Source organism: Typha latifolia, chromosome 4 (assembly GCF_019914945.1).
Source record: "Typha latifolia isolate L0001 chromosome 4, TyphaL0001v2, whole genome shotgun sequence".
Taxonomy (NCBI): Eukaryota; Viridiplantae; Streptophyta; class Magnoliopsida; order Poales; family Typhaceae; genus Typha; species Typha latifolia.
The window spans coordinates 5097961-5121433 of NC_133089.1; the positions used below are offsets into that span (position 1 = coordinate 5097961).

A 23473-nucleotide genomic window follows, 5' to 3' on the forward strand; every position below is an offset into this window, starting at 1 on the left:
CAAACTCTTTAGCGTTTCGTTTTGTCTATTTTACTAATTCATTACTTAAGTTGCTAGTTAAACTTAAAGAGTAGTAAAACATCGAAATCTTGATTGTTTTCATTAAACGCTTTCAAGTTAAGCGTTTTGGCACGCCAGAAAGTTTTGAAACTCAAACGCAAAACACTTTTTTGTATTTCAGACATCAAGTCAGATCTTCAGTATCTGTTAACCCATTAAACATTTGAAAAAAATTAACACCTATCATTTTTACTCTCCTCACTCTCAATATGAGCCTTAACTTTCAATCGCCTCCCTCCCTCCCTCCCTCCCTCCCTCGACCTCTCTCCGAGTGGCGGCAAGCAACCATATCCAACGGGCATTAGTGAGTGAGCTAGGTACCCCTCTTTTCTTCTTTCACTCTCAGCGGTGGTCTTCTTTTTCTTCCTTCTCTCCTTCTCTTGCTTCCTTTGGCTGTCAGCTTTCTTTGCTTTCTAGTTTCTTCGCTGCTACAGTAATTAACATTTAATTACTATAGCAATGAAAGGGTTTGATTAATAAACTAAAGAATCAAGGAAGCATGCTTTGCTTCTCTTCTTCTTTAATTTTCTTTAATTCTTTCACAATTTTACTAATTCACTGTCCTAATTCCTTACTCCTTAGTGATAATTGATTGATGAATAATGATTATTAAGCTAACTAGTTTGTTATATATATATATACATACTATATTAGTATTAAAATTAGTACATATATATATTTTTTAATATTTTAATATAAAAATGCGAGATAGCTTTGTCACCTACTTTATCACTTAACTTCTGTCTTGACATTAGGTGTTGAGGAGACCGCCTGCGCTATCGCGGCCACCTTTTAAAATATTAGTATGGATCACCATACTCATCATTACAACCACCGGTGATGGATCCATTATGCTAGCTCAACGCTACTCTCGTACGTCAATATGCTTTACATAATGTGCCTGTCAATCATAAATACTCTTACTATGCTAATCGATAACGTGAAATTTGTCTTCAATTACATAGAGTAGGAATTTATTGAATCCGACCAAATTGATGCATGACTAGATTTAAAAGATATCACTTGACTATCAAAATAAATAAGTGGTGCCCTCATCCTTCATATATCGTTATTTGCTATACATATTGCTAATAGTTTAGCCAATAGTTCTTCTGTATAAAACTCTCATATAATTTGCACATTAGTAAGATAAATTAAATATATAATGCTAGAAGTAATTTTATATATTTGCAAATATTACCTGATTATCGCATTGCTAGTCTAGTTAATCTCGATAAAAACATAATATATGTGGTGCCGAATTTTAGTTGTAACTTCGCTTGCACTGCCATCTAGTACCAAGCGCATCACTGATACACTTAGTTAGGATCTTTTCTTATTACATTAGTTATTTATTTTTATTAAAATTTTTGTAGGTCACGTTCGAACGCAAGAGGGGTCGCGTTCGAATGCCCTTGCAATAGCCTTGCGTCAGGTTCACAAATAGTGCGTTCGAACGCGGTCGAGCGAGTTCGAACGCTCGCGTTCAAACGCCTGCATCGCGTTCGCACATACAGAGAACGTCTTTTGGTGCGTTCGAACGTGATCGGGCACGTTCGAACGCGATCGACGGGAATCCTCTAGAATTAGGATTACTTATTGTTTTAAGACTTGTTAGGTAGCCTCTATAAATATGCGGATGGTAGCCAAATTCATAATGCTATTGAATTATTGATTTCTTGCCTCCTATCTTCTTTCTAAACTCTCTCCCTCCTCCCTCTTCACCATCCTTCCATCTCTACCGTTGGCAAGGTTTCTTCTAACTTCTAATCTCCCTCGACTATCGAGCCACCCATCTTCTTTGGGATCTTGACCACTTCGTTCCCTTCGTCTATATCCCTTAATCACATCCACCATCCACCACCCACCTTCACCTCCATACCCATCCATAACCCTAACATCCACTCTACCCATCACCACCACCATCACCCGTATTATTTAGTATTTTCGTCCCAATTGCAGTTTGAATCTACGAAGTGCATAAATATAAAAGTTGTAGATCAGGAAATCACGAATCTAATTCACTTGTTTCGTAATTTTATGACTACAGGAGAATATTTGACAAATATTTTTCTATGGTTGTTCAGACTACTTTTTACTATAAATTCAGATCTTAAAGGAATTATTCCGTAGCCGACCTTTTGGTATAAGAACCTATCAATTTGGTATTAGAGCTTATCGTTGGTATCAGAGCTTATCAAATTGGTATCAGAGCTTATCATTGGTATCAGAGCCTATCATTGGTATCGGAGTCTATTAATCACCTGATTGAGATTGAGCTTGCTAAGGTTAAGCTGGGGTTGAACTAGTTGTGGTTGCTCTGGTTGAGATAGAGGCTCACTATCGACAACCCCAGCGGTAGTCAGTTGTCTATTAGGTCTGCCAACATGTAGTCGCTCATATGCCCAAATATATAATTATCTTAATAAGATAAGCGAGAAATATAATTACACACAAGTACTTACCAAAATATCAAGTTAAATATTTATAATAAAATAAGCGACCTAACTATCTCTCACGTATCATATTGACTAGCACGACATAACTTTCGATAAAGTACTACCGGTTATATTTGACCCTTCAAAATGCTTGTAAGCTATTTTACCTAACAATTATTTGTCTCTTTGTTAGTCAAATGACAAATGAATGACTATGGGCTATATAACCTTGAAATCTTTATAATTTTCTATGAAGTTCTAATCTTGTATGTGGCATCATCATCTCTTATCTAATTTCCTATGAAGTTCTTATACATGAAATGAAAATAAACTAAACGATAGCTCTTAGGTTGAAATGAACATATTCCTATTAAGATAAACTAAAAATATTACCAACATCAGTTAAAATTATAAAAAATTAACATATGTGATACACAACACTTTTTTGGTGTTGGTGATGCCTGTGCTAATTAGGGTTTTCGAAGAAGGAGGAGAAGGAAGAGGAGGAGGAGGAGGAGAAGGAAGAGAATGAGGAGGAGAAAGACACTTTTGTGAAAGGGTTTTGGTCTCGTATCACCACTCTAGGGTTTGGTCTGTTGGAAGAAATAAAATGAGGAAGAAGATTGAAGAAGAAGAGGGCTCGGGGTTTAAGTTATGTAAGAGGCTAACAAATTTAGCATTTCACTTAAGTAAGATGCTCATCAGTTTAGCATTTTACCTAAGACATTGTTAAGTTCTGCTGTTATATTGTAACTCTAACTTTCTCATCTTGATGCGCTAGAAAACAAGTCTGCGAAGTGTTAGAAAGTCTAATAAACTAGTTCTTATGAATAAACGCTCAACTTTCAGCATTTCGTCTAGAGTGAAAATGCCAAATGTTTCAACATTTTACCGAAGATAGTAAAATGTTAAATTGATAAGTTTAGGGTTATAACACTTTTGATAATAACTTTGAGAATGGTTTATTTTGATAAATTAATTTTGGAACTGAGCTAGGTCAAAAATAGGCCCAAATACTGAAATACACAATCTCTGGACTGCAGGAGATTCCTGCATTCGAGCCACCAGACGATCAACTCCCCAATGTCACGAGCTAAGCAGTACTGTACCCTCGTGGCCGATAAGTGTCGCCCACAGGCAATTAAATGGCAGAAGATTGTCTGCATCATCCCTGGCTGCAGGAATTTACTCCTTTAAACTAGCCCGCTGTTCTTTTAACATCAGTGAGAAATGCCAAGTACCCTATCACAGCAAGTTCCTGCAACTAGATCTACAGACAATCTTTTCCCATAAAAGAATTCGGAATTCCGAACCTGCAAACGTCTTCAAATCGTGCACTGAATTGGTCCAGTATTTGTCCTTGTCGTGGGGTCCACAAATGAGTGCTTCGAACGGGCCCACGTGTAATGCAGTCAAGGAAGCGAATCGTTCCTCCTCGTATATCGATAAGTTGTACCTTCGACAACAACACGAAAAACTAGTCCTACGCATCTACTCACCAGAGCAAGGCCGCCTAATCATCTTCCCTATTGGCTACTTGCTTTAAATTATCGAAGTTCGCAGTCACGGCAACTCCACCAAGATTATAAATGGGTGGAGTTTATAAAGATTACCGAAATAATTGCATTAAATTCATTTTTATGACGTGTCGGTCCCACCTCTCCATTCTCCCAAGTTTCGCAAGGAGCACGAAACGGCCCTTAGCGTGCGCGAGAGTCGAACCGAGATACCGGGAACTGATCGTCTATAATTCACAATGCAGGAATTCACTACACACCGAACATATTTGAAGCCGATCAGTAGTTGCCAAGTAACAAAATTTAGCATTTCCTGCACCCGGGACGGTAGCGATCAGTTTCCCACATACCTTCTACCGCTCGGAGAAAAGAATGCTGCTCTTTAGCGAGGATCCTCTGTGCATCGCGGTCAAGAAACACCATCCTTCTTCTCCCGATTGGCTGAAACATCGGGGTCCACACTGGGTGCAAGAATCTGGAGTGGCGGAGCGATGTGGTTCGCCGCCGCTGTGGGTCCGACTCCTTTCCTTCCTTATCCGCACCAACCCGAAACGGGGTAACGGCGTAGGATGGACAAACACGTGTCGCCCATCTGTCGCTTCGGAGAGTCACCAGCTTCCTGCCCGCACTCCACCTATCTTCCTTTTATTTCTTTTTCTTCCTTCGTTTGTTGCCGCTTCGGTTGTCTCTCTCTCCGCCCTTCCTCATTCTCCTACTCTCTCTCTTCTCTCCTCTTCTCTTCTAAACCCTAATAAAGGTTTTGATTGTTTATCTCCCTTTCCTTGTCTGTTTTGATTTTTAGGGAAGAATTTGAGTTCCAATCGTTTAATAATACTATTTATTTTTAATTTTTTTGGTTTTGATATATTTTTATGACCTTATGGGGTTGGTTGAAGTGATCGTAGAGAATTGATAGTGATAGGGCTTTGGATTCTTCTTGTTCAATCGTCTATCGGATGATCAGTTCTCTTGAATTGTGGAATTCGTCTGCACTTTTTTGCTAATGTTAATCTAAGCCGATCGGGTGTTTGGATTTCTATATCTATGCGAAACAATAAATGATTCATTATGGAAGTTCTGGTTATTCGAGATGAGAAGCCTGTTTTGACTTAGATCGTTTGCATGTAGAATGGAGTGGAAGATAGCGAAAGGTTTTTGGAGTTTTGGTTATGCTGGAAATGGTGGATAGTTTGGTAGAACAGAGTGGAATTGTTGGGTTGTCATAGAAGCGAGTGCAAGATACTTGATTTCCATGGGGGGAGCCTGTTCCCGGAAGAGAGACCACCTGGTCGACGAGGGTGATCCGTTGAGGTCCTCCGGAAGATACACTAAAAGCGGCAGTTCTAAATGGCTTTTGTTCACGCTGCCTCGGTGTGGCTCCGACAGTCATCGTCAGGGGCAGGGGAATTGCCCATCCCTGTTGGAACTTTGTGTCGCCAAAGTTCGGGAGGTACTTGACCTGAGTTGGTATTTTAGTTTGAGCTATTGTTTTGCACTTCTGGGTCCCCTTAATATTTTTCTTCTGTGTTACGGTGATAACAGGATATCAATAAGTACAGTAGCTTTTCCATGCTCCCGAGAGATATAAGCCAGCAGATATTTAATGAATTGGCGCGATCTCTCTCCCTCAATGATGTCACTCTTGAAGCCTTTCGTGATTGTGCCCTACAGGTAATGTTTGATGAATTCATGACTAAGTTATGGGACTTCCTGGCAACTGCGCTATAACATTTGAGAGCTATATTCACAATGATATGCTAATAAGTAGAAAGAATTAGTTGTGAACTCTTGATCATAATTTTTTGCAACTTCGCACTCTAGCCAAACCATTGTGATGGAACAAGGTTTGGTAGTTTTTTATTTCTTGTACATAGGTAGTAATAATTCATCGCTAGCGGAACTTAATTAATGACTTATTGGTATCTCACTCTGCTTTATTCAATGACTTGTTGGTATGTCATTATTGGCTCTATAATGCCTTTCATGGAATCAGGATATTCATTTGGGAGAGTACCCTGGAGTAAAGGACAGTTGGATGGCTGTAGTTTCTTCTCAAGGGCAATCCTTGCTATCCCTTGATGTTTCTGGTTCTGATGTAACTGATTGTGGCTTGATCCTCTTAAAAAATTGCTCCAATGTACAGAATTTGACATTTGATTATTGTGACCAGATTTCAGACCATGGCCTGGAAAACTTGTCTGGTAAGCAGTATTCAGTTATCTGACTTTATATCTCGCTGTTATGCATTCACATGAAGGTTCCTTTTATTTTACCACTTCCATCCCAACTTTATATTCCTTGATAGAATATATATGGTGGTAGCTCACAGATTGCCGCCTATTTCTTTCTAAGTTAATCACTGGAGAACCTTGTATCTTTTCATTTTTTCTCTGCTATCTATATGGAACTGTGGAGACTTATTCTGCAGTGGCTGACTTGAGAGAATGTACTTATGTATTCCAATAACCTCCTTGTATGATTAACGGCTTTTATAGCATTGACAGTTTCAGTTGGAAATGTATAGTTGAGAAGGTTTTTTGTTGTTAGTCTTGAGAGAATGTACTTCATCATTTACTACATAGCTTTTGAAGAGGTTGCACGGGTTAAATGATTACATGGGTTAATTAGATCGTACATGTTAAATGAGTTAGAGTTAAACATGTTAAATGGGTTATGTATTAAAACAGCTAAACAAGTTATTCAGGTCCCAGCACAAAACCATCTTTTAGGCTTTTCTTGTTCTCTTGTAAATTCTGTTTTGTAGTAATATAATTAGTTTTTCTCTTTGTTCTTTTATATAGGGGTGAATTAGTTAGATGATCTCTCTTAGGCTTGCTTGTTATTTGACTTCTGTATCTCCATTCTGGTTTTGCTTCATTATCAAACCATGATTGTTCATTTTTCTGTTTCTTCGTTTCTTTAACCCTGGGTTTTCCATCTTTGTAGGTCTTTCAAACTTGATGTCTTTGGGCTTTAAGAAAAGCAATGCTATAACTGCCGAAGGAATGAAAACTTTTGCCAACTTACTAAATTTGGTTAATTTGGATCTGGAGAGATGCTTAAAGATTCATGGTGGTTTAGTTCATCTAAAAGGTCTTTTCCTACCCTATGACGTACAACTCTTCTATACATGATGATAGATATTTACTATATTGTTATTATCCTATGGAAGTTAACTATATGTTCGAGTCTTATTTGGCAATAGTATATGACACAAATTTCTCTAGGCTTTCATGGAAGACTGATTTGCGTAAAAAGGATGGTTTGATCATATTCATTCACCTGATGATTCTTCACTTGTTTCTCTTTACATTTTGCAGAAATACATTTATTATATTAGATTGCTTTCCAGCAAAAAATCACAAATACAGTGATCAGTCCTCTTTCGTCTGTAAGCTCATCTGTAGCTGTTGATACATCTATAGATTCCTATGCACTTCTAATCCACTTGAAAGCTAAACAAAAGCTCAATGTTGTCTTGATTAGTCTTCACTCCTATGGCTTACTTTTTGTTTAAGAAGACATACATTTGTACTTTACTGACATTCTCGACCTCAATAATCAATCTCTTCTCTAAGGTTATGATTATTATGCTGTAGAAAAGTTCTTGCAAACTCCACTATTCCGACTTTCGAGTTTAAACTATGTTTAGTGTTAGCACTACAAGTCACTGTTTTTGCTCAGATATAAATGTTTACAAGGTTCATCATGACATCCATTTAGTAGTATGACTTTAGAAGAACAACAAAATTACCTTACCGGAGCATAGATGTACACATCCTCAGGCTTCCTTCAGTACTTTATCTCTAATGTGGTACAAGGTGACAAGCAAGATAATCTCAAGCATCTATACTCACTTCCTTGGATGGGAATTCAAAGATTTTATCGGTCTTCCTCTCAAACAATGTGATTAGAAATGCATGTGCATTTGTCCCCATCTCTTAGTTGCTAAATGATAATTCAATGTTATATGCTTCCTATTAGTTTTTTAATTTGGAGTGCTGGTAGTTTGATTCAAGTCAATATGTTTCAACAGTATTGTTCTCTTTTCAGGTTTGACAAAACTTGAGTCCCTTAATGTCAGATATTGTAATTGTATAACAGATGAAGATATGAAGCCTTTGTCAGGTGGCTCTCTCATCTATTTTTCTCCCTCTCTATATTCTTAATTTACTTATATTTCTTTGTATATCTAGAAGTCTTTTAAGTTGATTTTATTTGAATATTTCCTAATATATTAAACTTATTGCAAGTATATATGAACCACCTGCTACTATCTTGTGGAGTTTGCAAACATTATAGATCTAAGAGTATAAGTCTGAAAGAATCTCTATTGGGGGTTAATCTCATGGTTTTGTTTAGGTTTAGTTGGTACTCAAGTGGTAGATTCTAGGATGTCAAGTTCAACTTTTCTTCCTTAATACATGCAAAATTCTATATGGAATATCTGCCAACAAGTTAACGAGTTACAGTGACAATATCATGCTATCTTTCTTTTGTTTGTGTTATCACAAGATTTATCCTATTTTTCGACCTACATGTTTGTGATCGAGATTAACCCAGTATTCCTGCACATCCTTATTGTAATCTTCTTTCATACATCTCTTGTTGTATCTCATCCATACATCGGTGGAAAATGGGGATAATGGGTGGAAGTTTGAATTGATATATCTACCGAGTAGTATTATATCATCCGTGTGGTTTTAGCCTTTTAGGTTAACATTCTCAAGGATACAGGAATGAGGAATCATGCAACCTGTTCTTTTTTTATAAAAATCCTTTTAGTTATTCCTAGGGTCTATTCAACAATGTCCATTTCCATACGTGGCTGGATGCCACTTATGACCAAGATGTTTTCTTTCTACCTTATAAGTGGCAAATATAAATGAAGATGCATCTTTATATTACTTCTGATTTAATTGGATGGCGCAAGGTGAACTCTTAGTGCAAGGTGAACTCACCAACTCACTGATTATGAAAATCTCTCTCATGACTTGTGGCTATAAATTCCCCTCTGTTTCAATAATATTCTTGAACCGAATAGATCTCTTTGATCAGAAAGTTTGTCTAATTGGCCATCTACCAAGTACCAACTTCAAAGGCATTGCATTTTGTTGTTGAAAACTATGCATATTGGAAAAGAAAGTTGCTTATCTTTGTAGTAATACTTCTCGTGTTCTAGTAATTATGTTGAAGCCATCAAATATTAACAAAATCTTAAATGGTGATCTTTCACATTTATGTTCATTTGGCTGGGGAAGATACTACCTAGTATTCTTGCTTCTCCTGTCTTATAAGTAATCAAAAGGTTGACTTAGTTGTATGTGCTTGCTTTAGGAAAAAGAAGCAAATGACAAACTATTAATAATAGCCAAAAGATTAGAACTCTTGACATATGAGGAACAATTTTAGCTTCCAAATTTGTTAGGCCTCGTTCACTTTGGCCCCGTTTGGTTTGAGACTAAGCCTCAAACTCAATTAGTTAGTCTCATTTCGTAGTCTTGATTTGGGTACCTTAAACTAGTTTAAGGTAATTTGATATTTGATTCTGAACTAGTTTAAGAGTGTATTTATTATTTGTGATGTGATGTGAAAAAGTGAAAAAATATTGGTTTTGGAGGGAAATGGATGTGATGTAAATTTTATGGACAAAATTACCCTTCTCATGTAATGATGATGGTCATTATTATAATTTATGAATAATATGTGGTGTCTATAATAGTCATTTGCGGGCTTAAATATAATTTTTAAATTATTTGCTAGCTTAAGTGTAATTTGCAGGCTTAAATGAATGTGGGAGATATATTTATAAGCTTAAGTGTAATTTGTAGGCTTAAATGAATATGAGAGATATATTTGTAGGCTTAAAATGAATATCTGGTGTCTATAATAGTCATTTGTGGGCTTAAGTATAATTTTCAAATTATTTGCAGACTTATATGGTGTCTATAATAGCAATTTGCTGGCTTAAATGAATATGAGAGATATATTTGTTGCCTTGTGTCTTTTATATAAACCCACAAATCAAGTCCGCAAATTGAACACACTAGGAGCGATTAAGTCTACAAATTCAGTCTGCAAACTGAACATGTCTTGCGATTAAGTCCGCTAACGGAACACATTGCTTGACTTTTTAGCCCGCAAATGGAATTGTTCTCTCTCCATTTTCCTTGCTGAGAAAGAGGGAAGAGGAGAGAGGAGAGGAGAGAGGAGAGTGATGATGAGATTAGACATGATTTGACAAGTCTCGGTATACGGACTCATTATTCGTGTTTGTAGACTTTACATTCTAAGTTGGCAAATAATCTGACTAAGCCTGCAAATATATAACATATAAGCCTGCAAATGTCAGAATAGTGACTCATCACGATTTTTTTAAAATAAACCTCACGTGATATTTATTACACAACCATTGGATATGTATGGTTAATTTATAATAGCAATTTTCTTCCGTATGCCTGTAATTTTATTTTTAAGCTCGCAAAACAACATTTGCTGGCTTCTTTTATAAGCCAGCTAACTAGCCTTTGCTGCCTTCTAAGCCCGCAAATCAACTAATTTAGTTAACCTTAACTCCACAATTTTATTTTTAAGCTCGCAAAACAGTGTTTTATACCCCTTTTAATAATTGACAAGTTACTTTTATTTTAAATAATTTTTTATTAAACCTACATTAAACGATATTTTTAGTAAAAATATTTTAAAAATAATTGTATTTTATCTGCTCAAATTATTTATACTATTTTTTTGTAATTTTTATTTTATTTTTAGGGTTTTCATTACATGAGGACATAGTATTTACAATATAAATATTTGAGTATTTTGCAAGAGAGATGAGAGAGAGGAGAAAAAAGAGAAGAGATAAGAAAAGAGAGAAGAGATAAGATTGACAAAACATTATATTGATAGATGTAAGTCATATCAAGGGTAAAATTAGAATCAAATTAAACAAATAATAAAATTTATATATTATTATTTAATTATTTATTGAGGACTGAATTCGATTAAGGAAAATAAAGTTATTTTAGTGTTTGGTTACTATACTAGTTTAGGGGTCCCTAGACCTTCCCTAAACCCAAAACAAACGGGGGCTTTAGGAATAAAGACAATTCTAAAATAGGTATTCCTATTTGTTAGTATCAAAATGAACCCTTTATTCTAGGAATAATTATTATTGTGTTTATTTGTATTCTGGAATAAGAATATAATAATTACCTTTGATGTTATATAAAGTGAATGAAAAGATAAAAAAAAGATCTTTTATCTTTTATAAAATTACGATAGATAACATTTGATTTGATATAAAATAGATTGATGGAATAGATATTAATGGTAAATTAGTAATTAGATTAATTTGTGATATAAGATATAATTTAATGAATAGTATTTGTGTTATAGAATAATATCATTATAATGTTTAGTTGTTATTCTGAAACATTCTATAATAAGGAAAAAGTTATTCTTAAAGTGAGCGGGCTTAGTGTTTCAGAAAATAGGAGAGGAAATCAGGGAACTTATTTCATTTATATGAATTAAGCGCTTACAAAATAGTGAAATACTAGATGGTAGTGGGAACATTTCAGTGAACTAGTTAATCTAGGGGCTTTTTTTTCATGGTCGCGACTTTTGTATTGTATATTGTCAGGGGAAGCTACCGTTTCTATGACAGCTCCACTTCCTCGTCTTGCTTCTACTTTGCTTGCTTGCGCGAAGGCTTTGAGTTCTTTTTGCTAGGTTTGAAACTAAAGTGAACATATGGTTTACTTTTGTGGAGCATCTTTATATGCAAACTTGAATTTGAGTTTGATGACACACATCATTTAGCTCCTCAGCGCGTTCTTTTCCTTTGATTGCGTAATGACATGCATACCCTTGATTCAGGTCTGACAAACTTGAAAGAATTGGAAATGTCATGTTGCAGAGTGACAGACACAGGTGTTTCTCATTTGAAAGGTATGCTTCAACAAAATATTTGATGCTTTCTAGATAAGCACTGATATCTGTTGTTTTGAGCTACATCCTTTCTACAGTTTTTGCTTTGTTCGTAACTTTATATATGGTAGACTTCCATTTCCAATTTGATTTATTTCTCATAGCTGCTGCTGTGCTGCTATGCAGGCCTATCAAAACTGGCTCACTTGAACTTGGAGGGTTGCCCAGTGACTGCTGCTTGTTTAGAGGATATCTCAGGTCTTGTCCAGTTATCCCATTTCTTTTGCTGATCAACTTTATCAGTTTCTACTGAATAAAATAGCATTGTTCTGTATATGCTGTTTTGTAAACCCTTATTTTGAGAAAATTGCATAAAAATTATATGCCACTTGATGTGTTCTAATGGATTGGGCTATTAGTGGAGAGTCCTTACGCATGCCCAGATGCTAGCGCAGGTCTTGCACCTTTGAGCTTATCCTGAACCTTATCATTTTCTAGTGGATCATTGTGTTATTCTATTGTTTTGGATATACTTTGTTTCTATTCTGTGGTGAAAATTTTGCAATTTTTATTGCACAACCTTAGTGAGAAGTCCTTAGGGAATGTTAATTCTCCTACAACAACTTATCAACAGGCTTCTCTGTAATCAATTTTCATGGGTTGGAAACAGGAAGTTCTGGCATTTGTGGGACATAGAACTTACAAGTGTACTTTTTAGAATCTAAAGGAGACATGATGACAAGGAGAATAGGAGATAAAGTTGCGTAATGTATAAAAGTTTGTAGAGATGGCTCATGATGTGATATGCTCTCCATGATTACTTGAATTAGTTCTTACTGTTCAATAACTGGAATGAAGAATATATGGCCAAAGGGAGCAATTTGGTCTGGCCTGCTGGTGGCATGTTCTATGTGAGTCAACAAGTGACAGTGACACTGGGTTTCGTAGCAATGTCTCTGAGACAAATGGCAATAGGTTCGTTGTTTTTGTGATGAATGGATAGGTAATCAAGTGGAAAGAAAAGGAGTCTCTTGAAGATGGAGAGTAATGGTATTTTAGAAATAGTGAAATCAATTGAAACAAAGGCAATATGTGATTGCAGATACATTTTTGACTTTTTGTCAGACCCTGTCAGGTTAGATTAAGTAGGGTGTTCTTTGCAGCATAAATTCAAAAATGCAAGGATCGATTTGTGAACAGTTTTCATAAAGGGGAGAAATACAATATTGAGAAACCAGCATTAGAGATGAAATTCTCCAGAAATTAAACATAGGAGATAAAAGATGGGGAGAAGTGAAATGTCATCGAGGAAGGAAACAGTGCAAGAAAAGTGAAGGTAAAATTTAATTAAACATTTTGACACTTCATCTGTCATATCTAGGGGATAAAAGGCCCTGAAGCAATTTTAGAGAACTATCATTTTGTTGCCTATTATATTGTATACTAGAAGAGGTTAAATTGTTTCCTTGCTGGAAAGGAGGTATCTCTGTTTCGTCTATAGATCTCTATCATGATATCATACCTTCTGGCATTTTGGTCCTTGTGTATCCATCCTTCGAAGTCTAGCCATCTCTTTTGATGATCCTTATTTTAAGGTAGGCTGAAAAAACTCGCATGGCTTTTACATCTTAATTATTGGATAATTTATCTCTTGTATTCTCAAGTGTCGAGAGTTGGGGCACATCTTAAAATGATGTCTCTTAGCAAAATTTGCACTTATTTCTGCAAAATGTTCTGATAAGGATTTATGTGTTGGTAAATGGAGAGCTATTTGCAGCATGGTAGAACTTAGAAATGTTCTCGTTTAGTTCTTATAAACAAAAACATCTGAATGTAACACTTCTATTTTACAGGTTTTTCTTCACTGGTATTTTTGAATCTCAACCGATGCGGCCTATATGATGATGGCTGTGAGAATTTTGCAGGTAAGCATTGATTGACTGGACATTGAGGAATTAGAGGTCTTATTCCAGATGAAATGATGAATGCTTTGGTAATTTCAACCATACACCATGGAAGACAAATAAGAGACTATTCTTTGGCATTTTGGGCATCTTAGAGGACTAAATGTTTAATTGGCATACTATTCTTGTTTGTTGCCTGTCTAGGGTTATATTTACCTATCTTAAGCAGTGTTATCTTAGTGCCATAGGTTCCCACCTCTCACTACAGTAAATCAAGCATCCATTATCTTTTTAACATTGGGTTTTCAAATTTCTGTCAGCTAATTTGTTGAATTCCATGTTCATTTGTCTGGCTCACATGTTGGTGTTGCAGGGCTTGTGAAGTTAAAAGTCTTGAACTTGGGATTCAACAACATCACTGATGCATGCTTAGTGCATCTAAAAGGTGAATCTATTTTCAGTAGTTATTTATCTATTTAAAATTCGTGCTAAAAGGTAAGAAATTTATAAGTGTTATATTAAGAAACTGTACGTATGCCAACATATGGGAAATTTATTATTTGGAAAAAGTTTCATGAGAAAATTCCTCTCCGCCATTGTACAGGCAAATGTCGTTGAGCAATTATTGTTATTCACATCTTAATATTGTCGTGTTTGGCAGACATAAGTAGAATTATGAGGAAGATAAGTACTTTGTTTCCTTTCCCTAATGGCTAGGGCATTATCTAGGGTAGGGTATAATGTAAGATGATCAGAGGGTTGAACTTGTTCTCATTTGACACCTTGAGTGTCTGAAAGAGAACCCCCATCGTTAGAAAGTTCAGTGCTTGAATCTTCCATATCAATGTTCTTGATTGAAAGGTTTGCTTTGAGATTTACATTTTTCAACCTGAATGCACTTGTGGTGATAGATTGACACTCAACTGAGGTTTAAACATTACTCCCAGGAATTTGTGCTCCTAGATTCTGACTCCTTTACATTGCTTCTAATTCCTTCGCTAGCTTTTCTCATCTGCTTATGGGAATATGCTAATATTGTAGTTAGTCCAGTCCACTGGATTGGATAATAGTAATACATGCTTGGTTTCATATTTTGTAAGCAATTGTACTTTCTTGTGATGTTACATTTATCATTGCTATACCTTTTCAATTTATTCTGTTTTCGGATGTGAAATGTGGTTAGGATATTCACCATTATGTTTAAGTTTCCAGTACTAGTGAACTTTCTGATTTTTTATTTCCTTTAGATACTAAATTTTATGTGATCTTTCTCTTCCTTGTAGAACTGATCAATTTGGAGAGCTTAAACTTGGATTCTTGTAAGATCGGTGATGATGGATTATTAAACTTGAAAGGTGAGCTTTTGTTCTACTTTTTTGGTTTTGTTTCAATTAAGTAGCCCTTGTTTACATCAAGCTTGGTGTTTTTCATAGGAAAGGATTTATAGAGTTGATAATGACATAGAAATGATTGGTTTTATGTCAAATAATTCAATTCCTTGGTTTAGTTTAAGCTCAGAGAAGTTGGAACAAGACCATAACCTATCAACAGGACAAAAGAACCTGTAACTCCTCTTTTTACGACTTTACCTCCTGCTTCTTACCTCATGCGCTCTCTCTCTCTTAAATGAAAGATAGGAACTTCTATTTGTTTTGAATTATCTACTGAGAAGCATCTCTTTTTGAATAATTGATTTGCCAAAGATTAATGGTATTGCTCTGGAGTAATATGCGAAACTGCATTTTCATCTTATTATTATTGACTCAGTTTCTACCAGTTTATATAATTGTATGACAGGTTCTCTGTTATGTACATGAAGGTGATTAAAGAAGATATATTGGAAATATGTTACTTGTAAGATCCTTATACTTTATTTTGCATGTTCATTTTAGATCTTCTGCACTTGAAAAGCTTGGAGCTATCAGATACTGAAGTTGGAAGCAATGGGCTCCGCCATCTCTCTGGTTTGTTTTGCAGCTTATGAATAATGATATAATTACGAAACCTTGTGAAACTAAATATTTCCTAAAATGTGATCTCTGCTTTGCACATAGAGTTTTCTTTTGTGTGTAGAATAGATTGCAGAATAGTTCTAGCATTCTTTTGCATAAGTTGTTAAGTTGTTTAAGTACATTTCATGTGGCATTTAAGCGTAATTCTTGTGTTACTTAATGGAGCATGAATATGGCTTGCCCTCTATATGAGGTAAATTCTGGCTTGTACAAAAGAGTTTATTTAGCATTCTATTGGCATATTCTTCCTTTCCTAATATTTTGGTAGACCCTTGACTTGTTCATCTGTTCTAAATTCTGAGAGAAATGTCTTGTTATACCCATTACACATTGAAGCATCTTGACCTCCCTTATTGCCTTGCTTACCGTTAAGTTTGTATTAAATTTTTTAGTATTAATTATATTGTTCAAACCTTTGAAATCTTATTGCCCCGATTCTTTTCAGACCTTCCTATCTGTCCTCCTATTGCTACAATTCTCCCTACGAAGATTGCCCGTGTTGTGGCCATTCCACCCATAAGTAATGGGTTACTCCGACAGGACATTCCTGTAAAATGTTCAACGAAGTCACAGATATGATTATTGGAGACTTGGAGTCTTCTAGTATTAAGCAGATGGCAGACCTTGTGATGATCAGTCTTTGATCTGGTTAAATTCCTAGGTTCTTGATCTCTCCAATTTGGATGCATTATGTCGATATGGGAAGCCAGTTCTTGGGTAACTTTGTGCAGATTGCTTGTCTCTAGAAATTTAGCATGTGCACTGCAGGTGTTAACATGTAATATGGAGGCAACTTACCCTCGTTTTAGTGCTTAATATATTCATACATTTTAGCCACCAAGTTGGGTTGTAGGTCCACCAACATGTGCAGGTCTTAAATGGTTGTTACTGCTGGAAAGATGAAAAGAGAAGCTAAGGCAATGAATTCTTGTTGACCATTTTTTCTAATTATTCTTTGATAATGATAACAAAGCTTTTTTTAAGGTACCTCTCCCATATATTTGCATGATTAGCTTCTGTTGAGCTAGCTTAGTAGTTCGATGTTGACTTTGTTAGAAGCTCATCTTCCTTGTCTCACTTCTTCTCTCTCTGTTTGCTTCTTTATGATGTGAACGATACTTTAGTGGAGGTATTTGTTGGATGAATTCTGAGCATGTAGCATCTTATGGTTTGCTGTGTTGTTATCTTGTGGCATATGATCATTAATTTGATAAAATACTTCACATATTGTACATGTTTCTCGGTACCAATGATTTTGCTAACCTTATACTTTTCTTTCTAATAGTAACTCATTTTTCCCCAGCTGTTAGATATAAATCTGTAATCCTAATTAGCTAAGATTGTCAGGTTTTGCGTCATGCTTTTGAGAAATTAAGGTGCTTCAGTTTTGTGTTCTTAAAATGAAAAGCTTACTGTATTAACTTGAAAGTTGACCGATATTGGGAATTTTGTAGGCTTGTGCAACTTGCAGAATATTAATCTCTCCTTTACTTTGGTCACTGACAATGGTTTGAGGAAGCTTTCTGGATTGACATCCCTGAGATCACTTAATCTGGATGCTCGCCAAATCACAGATGCCGGACTATCAGCTCTTACAGGTAAGGCAGATTTTTTTTACTAGTTCAGTGAAATATAAATGTGAAAATCCACTTCCATAACAATAAGGTTCGTATATTTTGCTTGTTGGCATGTGGTAATTATCCTGCCATTGTTATGGCCCCCATCTTGAATTATCGTGGAGACCTTATTTTAAAGAACTTCTGTGCATGGGCTTTTGCAATATAAATTTTTTTCACTAGTTGGATTTATGAACAATATGTACTGACCTAGCTTTAATTTGATTAATTGGGTCCTAAATTTGTAATAATACGTGCATAAACTTTCCTTGTAGGATTGCATCAGCATTATGATTTCTTTGTGTGAAATTGCTTTCTGGTAAATCTGGAATTTTTGCCCCTTGCAATCTTTATCTTGTAACAGTAACCCTTTAAATTGTTCACCCAAAGTTTTATAACAAATATTTAGATGGATGACTGGGGTTATTGGCAAAGAGTCGAATAGAAAACCATAGAGGGTGAGCTGGATATACCAATCAACTAAAATTGTATCAGATAAGTTGTCATGTCAAATTTAGACCGTAGACCATTGTAACACTAGCATGGAATGATTTCATTCTGTATAAGGGTGCCTCTAGAGGGAGGTAAGATTTAAAAGATAAAGAGTAAATTACAAATTGTGACCATATGGTTTTGCCTAAAATTGAATTACTCTAAACTTTCATTTGTATCGCTTACCCTCTATGGTCTAGAGTCTAGACTAATGTGAAACTATTAACTTTTCTATTCAAATGTAACAAAGAAAGTACAGAAAAACTTAAAAAACTATTAGTAGGAATTTTCCTTCCATAATGAATATTAAAATGTCAGAATTGTCCTCCTTCCATTAAATACTATATCCTATTCTTTAAATTTAAAATAAAATGTATTTTCAACCTTCTCTATCTACTTATCTTAAGATTACAGGTCTCAAATCTTGGTTACTATATACCTATCACAATGTACCAGTCTTTAAATATACTTTTTTGAAATGAAAATTTTCAATCATAAATATATGGGCAGAAGATTTATATCTACTCGAATAATAAGATTATTAATATCATAGGGGTATTATCATAATTTATATATTCTCTGTTAGATTTGGATGAAAAAGTTATAACAGTTTTACATTAGTCTAAATCATTGGGTGGGGGGGGTAACAAAGTGATATAAATAAAAGTTCAGAAATAGTTTGATTTTAGGCAGAAATACAGGGGCAATTTTGATATTTACCTGAAAAAATAACTTGAGAGTAGTAAAAAAAGACATGATAGTTCTCAGACAGAACATTGGTCGAAAGACTTGAAACAGGTGATTCAGGATAAGGATCCATATTATTCCAATCTATAGCTGGTATTAGAGGCTGGATTTTTGTTATATAGAATTTGCATATATTGCAGATTTCTACCATCCACTGTAGAAGAATTTCTAGTGTTGATGCTGTGATGTCTGATGGATGCAGGTCTTAGTGGATTAACTCATCTGGATCTTTTTGGAGCTCGTATCACGGACTTTGGAACAAACTTCTTCCGGCGTAAGTAGTCTTGTATTTAATTAGTAATATTCCAAAAAATATCCCCTTTTACTGTTTGTTTAGTTATTATTAGCTTGCCATGCAACATAAGCTTTACTGCCCGTTAGTTATGCAAAGAAATGTTGAAAGATTCTTTATGCAATGAAATTTATTTCTGGATCATTCTTCTTGTTGAATAAGCACAAGGACTCAATTCTAGCTTGAATTAGTACATGAAATCTCTTAACAAGGTTTTATACCTATAAACTTGGTTTCAGTTCTCTGAATTGCTGCCATGTTTATGGTAGGAATAATTCTGGGTTATTGATTTCCCAGCATATGAGAGCTAGGGCCATTACGTAGAAAACCTGCCCTATGTTTTTTCTTCTGATGTTTTCCTAGGCTAGATAATTCAGCAATATTAGCTTGTTAACCTGTTTAGTGGAAATCTTATTCTTGAAATGGGAATTTGTCCTTATTCACTAGATAACATGTTTGGCTTGTCAGATTTCAAGAACCTCAAGTCTCTTGAGGTATGTGGTGGGTCAATAACTGATGCTGGTGTGAAGAACATCAAGGACCTCACATCTTTGACTCTCTTAAATCTGTCCCAAAATGGGAACCTCACAGACAGAACTCTGGAGTTGATTTCCGGTATTTCACTAATTACTTTCATAATTGAACACTGTATATTTTGTGAGTGTTTGTGGTATTTCTGGGATAACATTCTGACGTCAATCTACTATAGGACTTACTGCATTGGTTTCTCTAAACGTCTCAAATTCTCGGGTAACCAATGCTGGTCTTCAGCATCTGAAACCACTGAAGAATCTGAGGTCTCTCTCTTTGGAGTCCTGCAAAGTGACCGCAACTGAGATAAAGAAGCTTCAATTGGCTGCTCTTCCTAATCTGGTCAGTGTGCGACCCGAGTAATTCAAACATCAAGGTCTTTTGTAAATAATCAACCAGTGCAGCAATCTTATGTAAATAGATGCATATGCTCAAGATTGGTCAAGCAATGGAGACTCATTTGTAAGTGTGCATATATCTGGTGTCCAGTGTGTTTGGAAGTCTTCCTTTCTCTTCTTGTAACTAATGCAGAGGAAATAAAAATGTAAATATGCTTCCTCAGCCTTCTGCTTGATCTGCAATCTTCTAGTTGAACATATGGACTTCTTGTAAATATTTGTTTTTATCTGTTAAGGGCAATGAAAGTATTAATGTCCAGACATTTCTTGGAAATTGTATAATGCATTACAATTTGCACACTGTTGCATTGTGCTAATCAGAAATGATTTAAGAGATAAGTTTGGAAATTTCTACATGTATGAGGTTTTACTTTTCCTTTTTTGAGAAAAGATTGCGGATTAATTTTGAGGATATGCATACGTTGAAATGCATTTTGAGGATATGCTTGGAGGCAATCCTGAAGCAGAGCCAAACTGGAAAGTACATCAATCAACATGACAGAGCTGGAGATGTAAAATTGAGGTTGCATTCACAACATAGATCAAGTGCAATTCAAGTTTGGCTGGAGCTAATGGTTCAGACTTCCATCTTAATTGACCAAAGTTTAGGATGGTAGTTGGAACTTCTTTCTCCCAAACCTGGGGGTATAAAATGAGAGGGATAATTACATCTAAGACATTTCTGAACTGTTGCATAAGATTATTATTTTTTCTATTAAATAATAATCTATGACACAAGACAAATTTTATGTCTTCTAGAGACATTGGCACCCTGGATCACTAGATGTGCATAATAGCTGTTCTGGCGCACCCGTCCGTCTCGGACGGTTTGACCAGCACCGAATCCAACCTCCTCGGGGCCGTAGAATTTTTCTCAAACCAAATCACAGTCGTCATATCTACAGGAATTTCAGCAACACCATTGATAAGATGAAGTAGCTCTCTAGCATCTAATTCCAATAATATACATTCCACCAGCTGCCGTTAACGCTCGTAGTACCCCCGGCATCCTCAGCTCCGAGACTCCCTCCTCCAATCAACAACCTCTTTGCACCTCCACCAGCACAAAATTTCCTGGCCAAAGCTATATGGCTTTGTGAGTCACAATTTTGAGGTGATCTCTGTTGGGAGGATGCTCGTTGTTAGAGGCAAAAAGAAGCTTGTATCTCTCTTTCCATATGGACCATAGGCTTGCTACGATGGCGCTAAACTCCATTAGGCACTGATTTTGGATTAGAATCCAGAATCCAGAATCCATGGTACTATAATAAAAATTATTATATTATACTGTTTTATATTTTACAATTTATATTATTAATCTTTAAAAAAATAAAAATTGGGTCTGCACTCTGCACCTATCCGAGTCAACGTGCTGCAATTGGAGCTGCACAAAATCGGCTATCCCAAAATTCGGTACCATGCCTTATTTAGTAGTGTGTATCATAAGTTCACAGAAGGTTGACCTTTTTATAAATAACATGCGAGCTTGCAGATTTGACAATATGATGAGAAAACTAATAATTAATGTGAAACCAAAAAGGAATTGACAAAATTCCTGTCACCATCATCACTTCACACTCCTCCATCCCCATTTTTCGCGCAAAGCACAAAACCACCGACGAACAAATGGTCGGCGCCGGAAAACGTCGTCCTCCCAAACCCTCCTCCTTCCCTCCTCCTCACTGGAACGAGAAACCCAAACCCTCCTCCTCTTCCTCCTCCGCTTCCCTCTTCACCATCTCAGACCTCAACCCTCTCCTCTCACTCCTCGCCTCATCCATCTCCCTCTCCCTCCGCTTCCTCTCCTCCCACGACCTCCTCCTCCTCCCCTCACAGACCCTAGCCCTCGACTCCTTTATCCTCTCCTCCTCCCTCTCCCTCTCCCGCCTCCTCTCCCTCCTCCCCCTCCCCCTTCAAACCCTAACCCTAACCACTATCTCCCTCGAGCCCCCTTTCCCCTCCCCCTTCCCTCCCCTCTTCTTGGTTCCTCCGCTTTCTCTCATCCCCTTCTCATTCATCCTCCTCCTCCTTATGGCTCGACTCCTTTCGCATGTCCAGGTCCTCCTTCTACCATCTCCTGCAAGCTCTCTCCCCTTCCCTTTCCGCTTCCACTTCCCTCGCTCTTCCCCCCGACCACAAGCTCGGCGCCGCCCTGTTCCGCCTCGCGCACGCCGCCCCGTTTCGCGCCGTCGCCCGTCGCTTCGGCCTTCCGCTTCCAGCCGTCGCCTGCCGCGCCTTCTACGAGGTCGTGAAAGCCATCGCCGACTGCCTCGGCGAGCTCCTCGAGCTCAGCTCTGCCCGAGTCCTCGATCGGTTCAATTCCTTGCACCTCTTCAACTGCTGCGGCGTTATCGGGTTCGCGAGCTTCCCGGTAAAGGAAGGATCCGTCATCGCTCAGGGGCTGGTGGACGCCGAGGGCAGGTTCCTCGACGTCTCCGCCGGTTGGCACGGGGAGATGACGCCGGCCGAGATCCTATCAAAATCGAAGCTTTCCAATGCCCATTTGGTTCTCGGAAATGGCCGCTATGTCTTGGGAGGATCGTGCTGTCCTCTTCTTCCCTGGCTTCTCACACCATTCAAAAAGGAAGAAGCAAGCGAGGATTGTTCTAAAAATTCGATTTTTAACGATGCCCACGCTCGGCTGATGGAGGTGTCGGAGAACGCTTTTGCAAGAGTTCGCGCGCGCTGGCGGTTGCTCGGAACGAGATGGAATGGCGAATGCGATGAGGCGCTGCCGTACGTCATCGTCGCGAGCTGCCTGCTTCACAATTACCTCCTAGAGCGCGGCGAGCCAATGCCGGAGGAGGGCGACGGAAATGTGAAGGAGCAGGAGTTTCTGGATTTCGAGGGGGATGGAGATGAGGAAGGGAAGATGATTAGGGAAGTGATTGCTTCGCATTTGCGCATGGTGAGTCAAAGGTGAGAAATGTGCCACTGTGTTGCTCTGCAATTTTTGTCCATTGCATGCAATGTGCACGCTTTGCATCATTTGGAATGCTAATTTTCTTTACCAATCCTAAAATGTTTCATATCTTTTTTACATGCTATGTGTTCATTACTACTCATATGGCTTGTTTGATTCCTAAGATGCTACTCCTTAGGCTCTTAAGTAGAAGACCTTCGCTTGGAATTCGTCTAAATTTTAAGGTTGTAAATGTTATGGAGATTGTGTTGGTGCAAGCTTACTCGAATCATCCTTTGCCTTCGTAAATTATAGCTGATCCAAAGTAAGACTTGACAAGGTTTCGCTCAGGTAAATTAGTAAGAAATTTAAGGTGGTTGTAAATGTTGTAAAGTGGATGATCACCTTTTAGATAACTTTTTATGCGATAATATACTTACATTATGATGATAACTTATATTCCCATATGTTACTCTTTCTTTCTCTACTGCCTTGTTCTACAACAAAGGTGACGCTTCTTCTGTCCAAGTTAGTAGTGAATCCTTCTCTCCTTACTAAGCTCTTCACTTGAGGGCTATTTTCTGAGAAATTGTTATCCGTTGAAGCATAAAACTTTTTCCCATTATACAATT

At 36.9% G+C, this 23473-nt stretch overlaps 2 protein-coding genes across 2 annotated transcripts; both read left to right on the forward strand.

The window, feature by feature from the left end:
• Window positions 1-4657: 4657 nt before the first annotated feature.
• LOC140785889 (uncharacterized) lies at window positions 4658-20287 on the forward strand. Its single transcript, XM_073133977.1, has 16 exons — window positions 4658-4772; window positions 5144-5465; window positions 5558-5686; window positions 6009-6216; window positions 6962-7108; window positions 8069-8143; window positions 11897-11968; window positions 12134-12205; window positions 13801-13872; window positions 14225-14296; window positions 15135-15206; window positions 15744-15815; window positions 17318-17461; window positions 18921-18992; window positions 19479-19625; window positions 19720-20287. Exons 2-16 carry the CDS (start codon window positions 5268-5270, stop codon window positions 19902-19904), a joined length of 1737 nt encoding a protein of 578 aa, XP_072990078.1. The 5' UTR covers window positions 4658-4772; window positions 5144-5267; the 3' UTR covers window positions 19905-20287.
• A 1189-nt stretch (window positions 20288-21476) lies between these two features.
• On the forward strand, window positions 21477-22953 carry LOC140786537 (uncharacterized). Its single transcript, XM_073135031.1, is given in 2 exon segments — window positions 21477-21901; window positions 21903-22953. Coding segments are annotated over 2 exon segments (1296 nt in total). The 5' UTR covers window positions 21477-21565; the 3' UTR covers window positions 22863-22953.
• The last annotated feature ends 520 nt before the right edge of the window (window positions 22954-23473 follow it).

Coding starts and splice junctions, on each gene's coding strand:
- LOC140785889 (XM_073133977.1), top strand. CDS start 5,268: ATGGGGGGAGCCTGTTCCCGGAAGAGAGACCACCTGGTCGACGAGGGT. Junction 11,969..12,133: donor AGGTGTTTCTCATTTGAAAG/GTATGCTTCAAC, acceptor GCTGCTATGCAG/GCCTATCAAAACTGGCTCAC. Junction 17,462..18,920: donor CGGACTATCAGCTCTTACAG/GTAAGGCAGATT, acceptor TGATGGATGCAG/GTCTTAGTGGATTAACTCAT.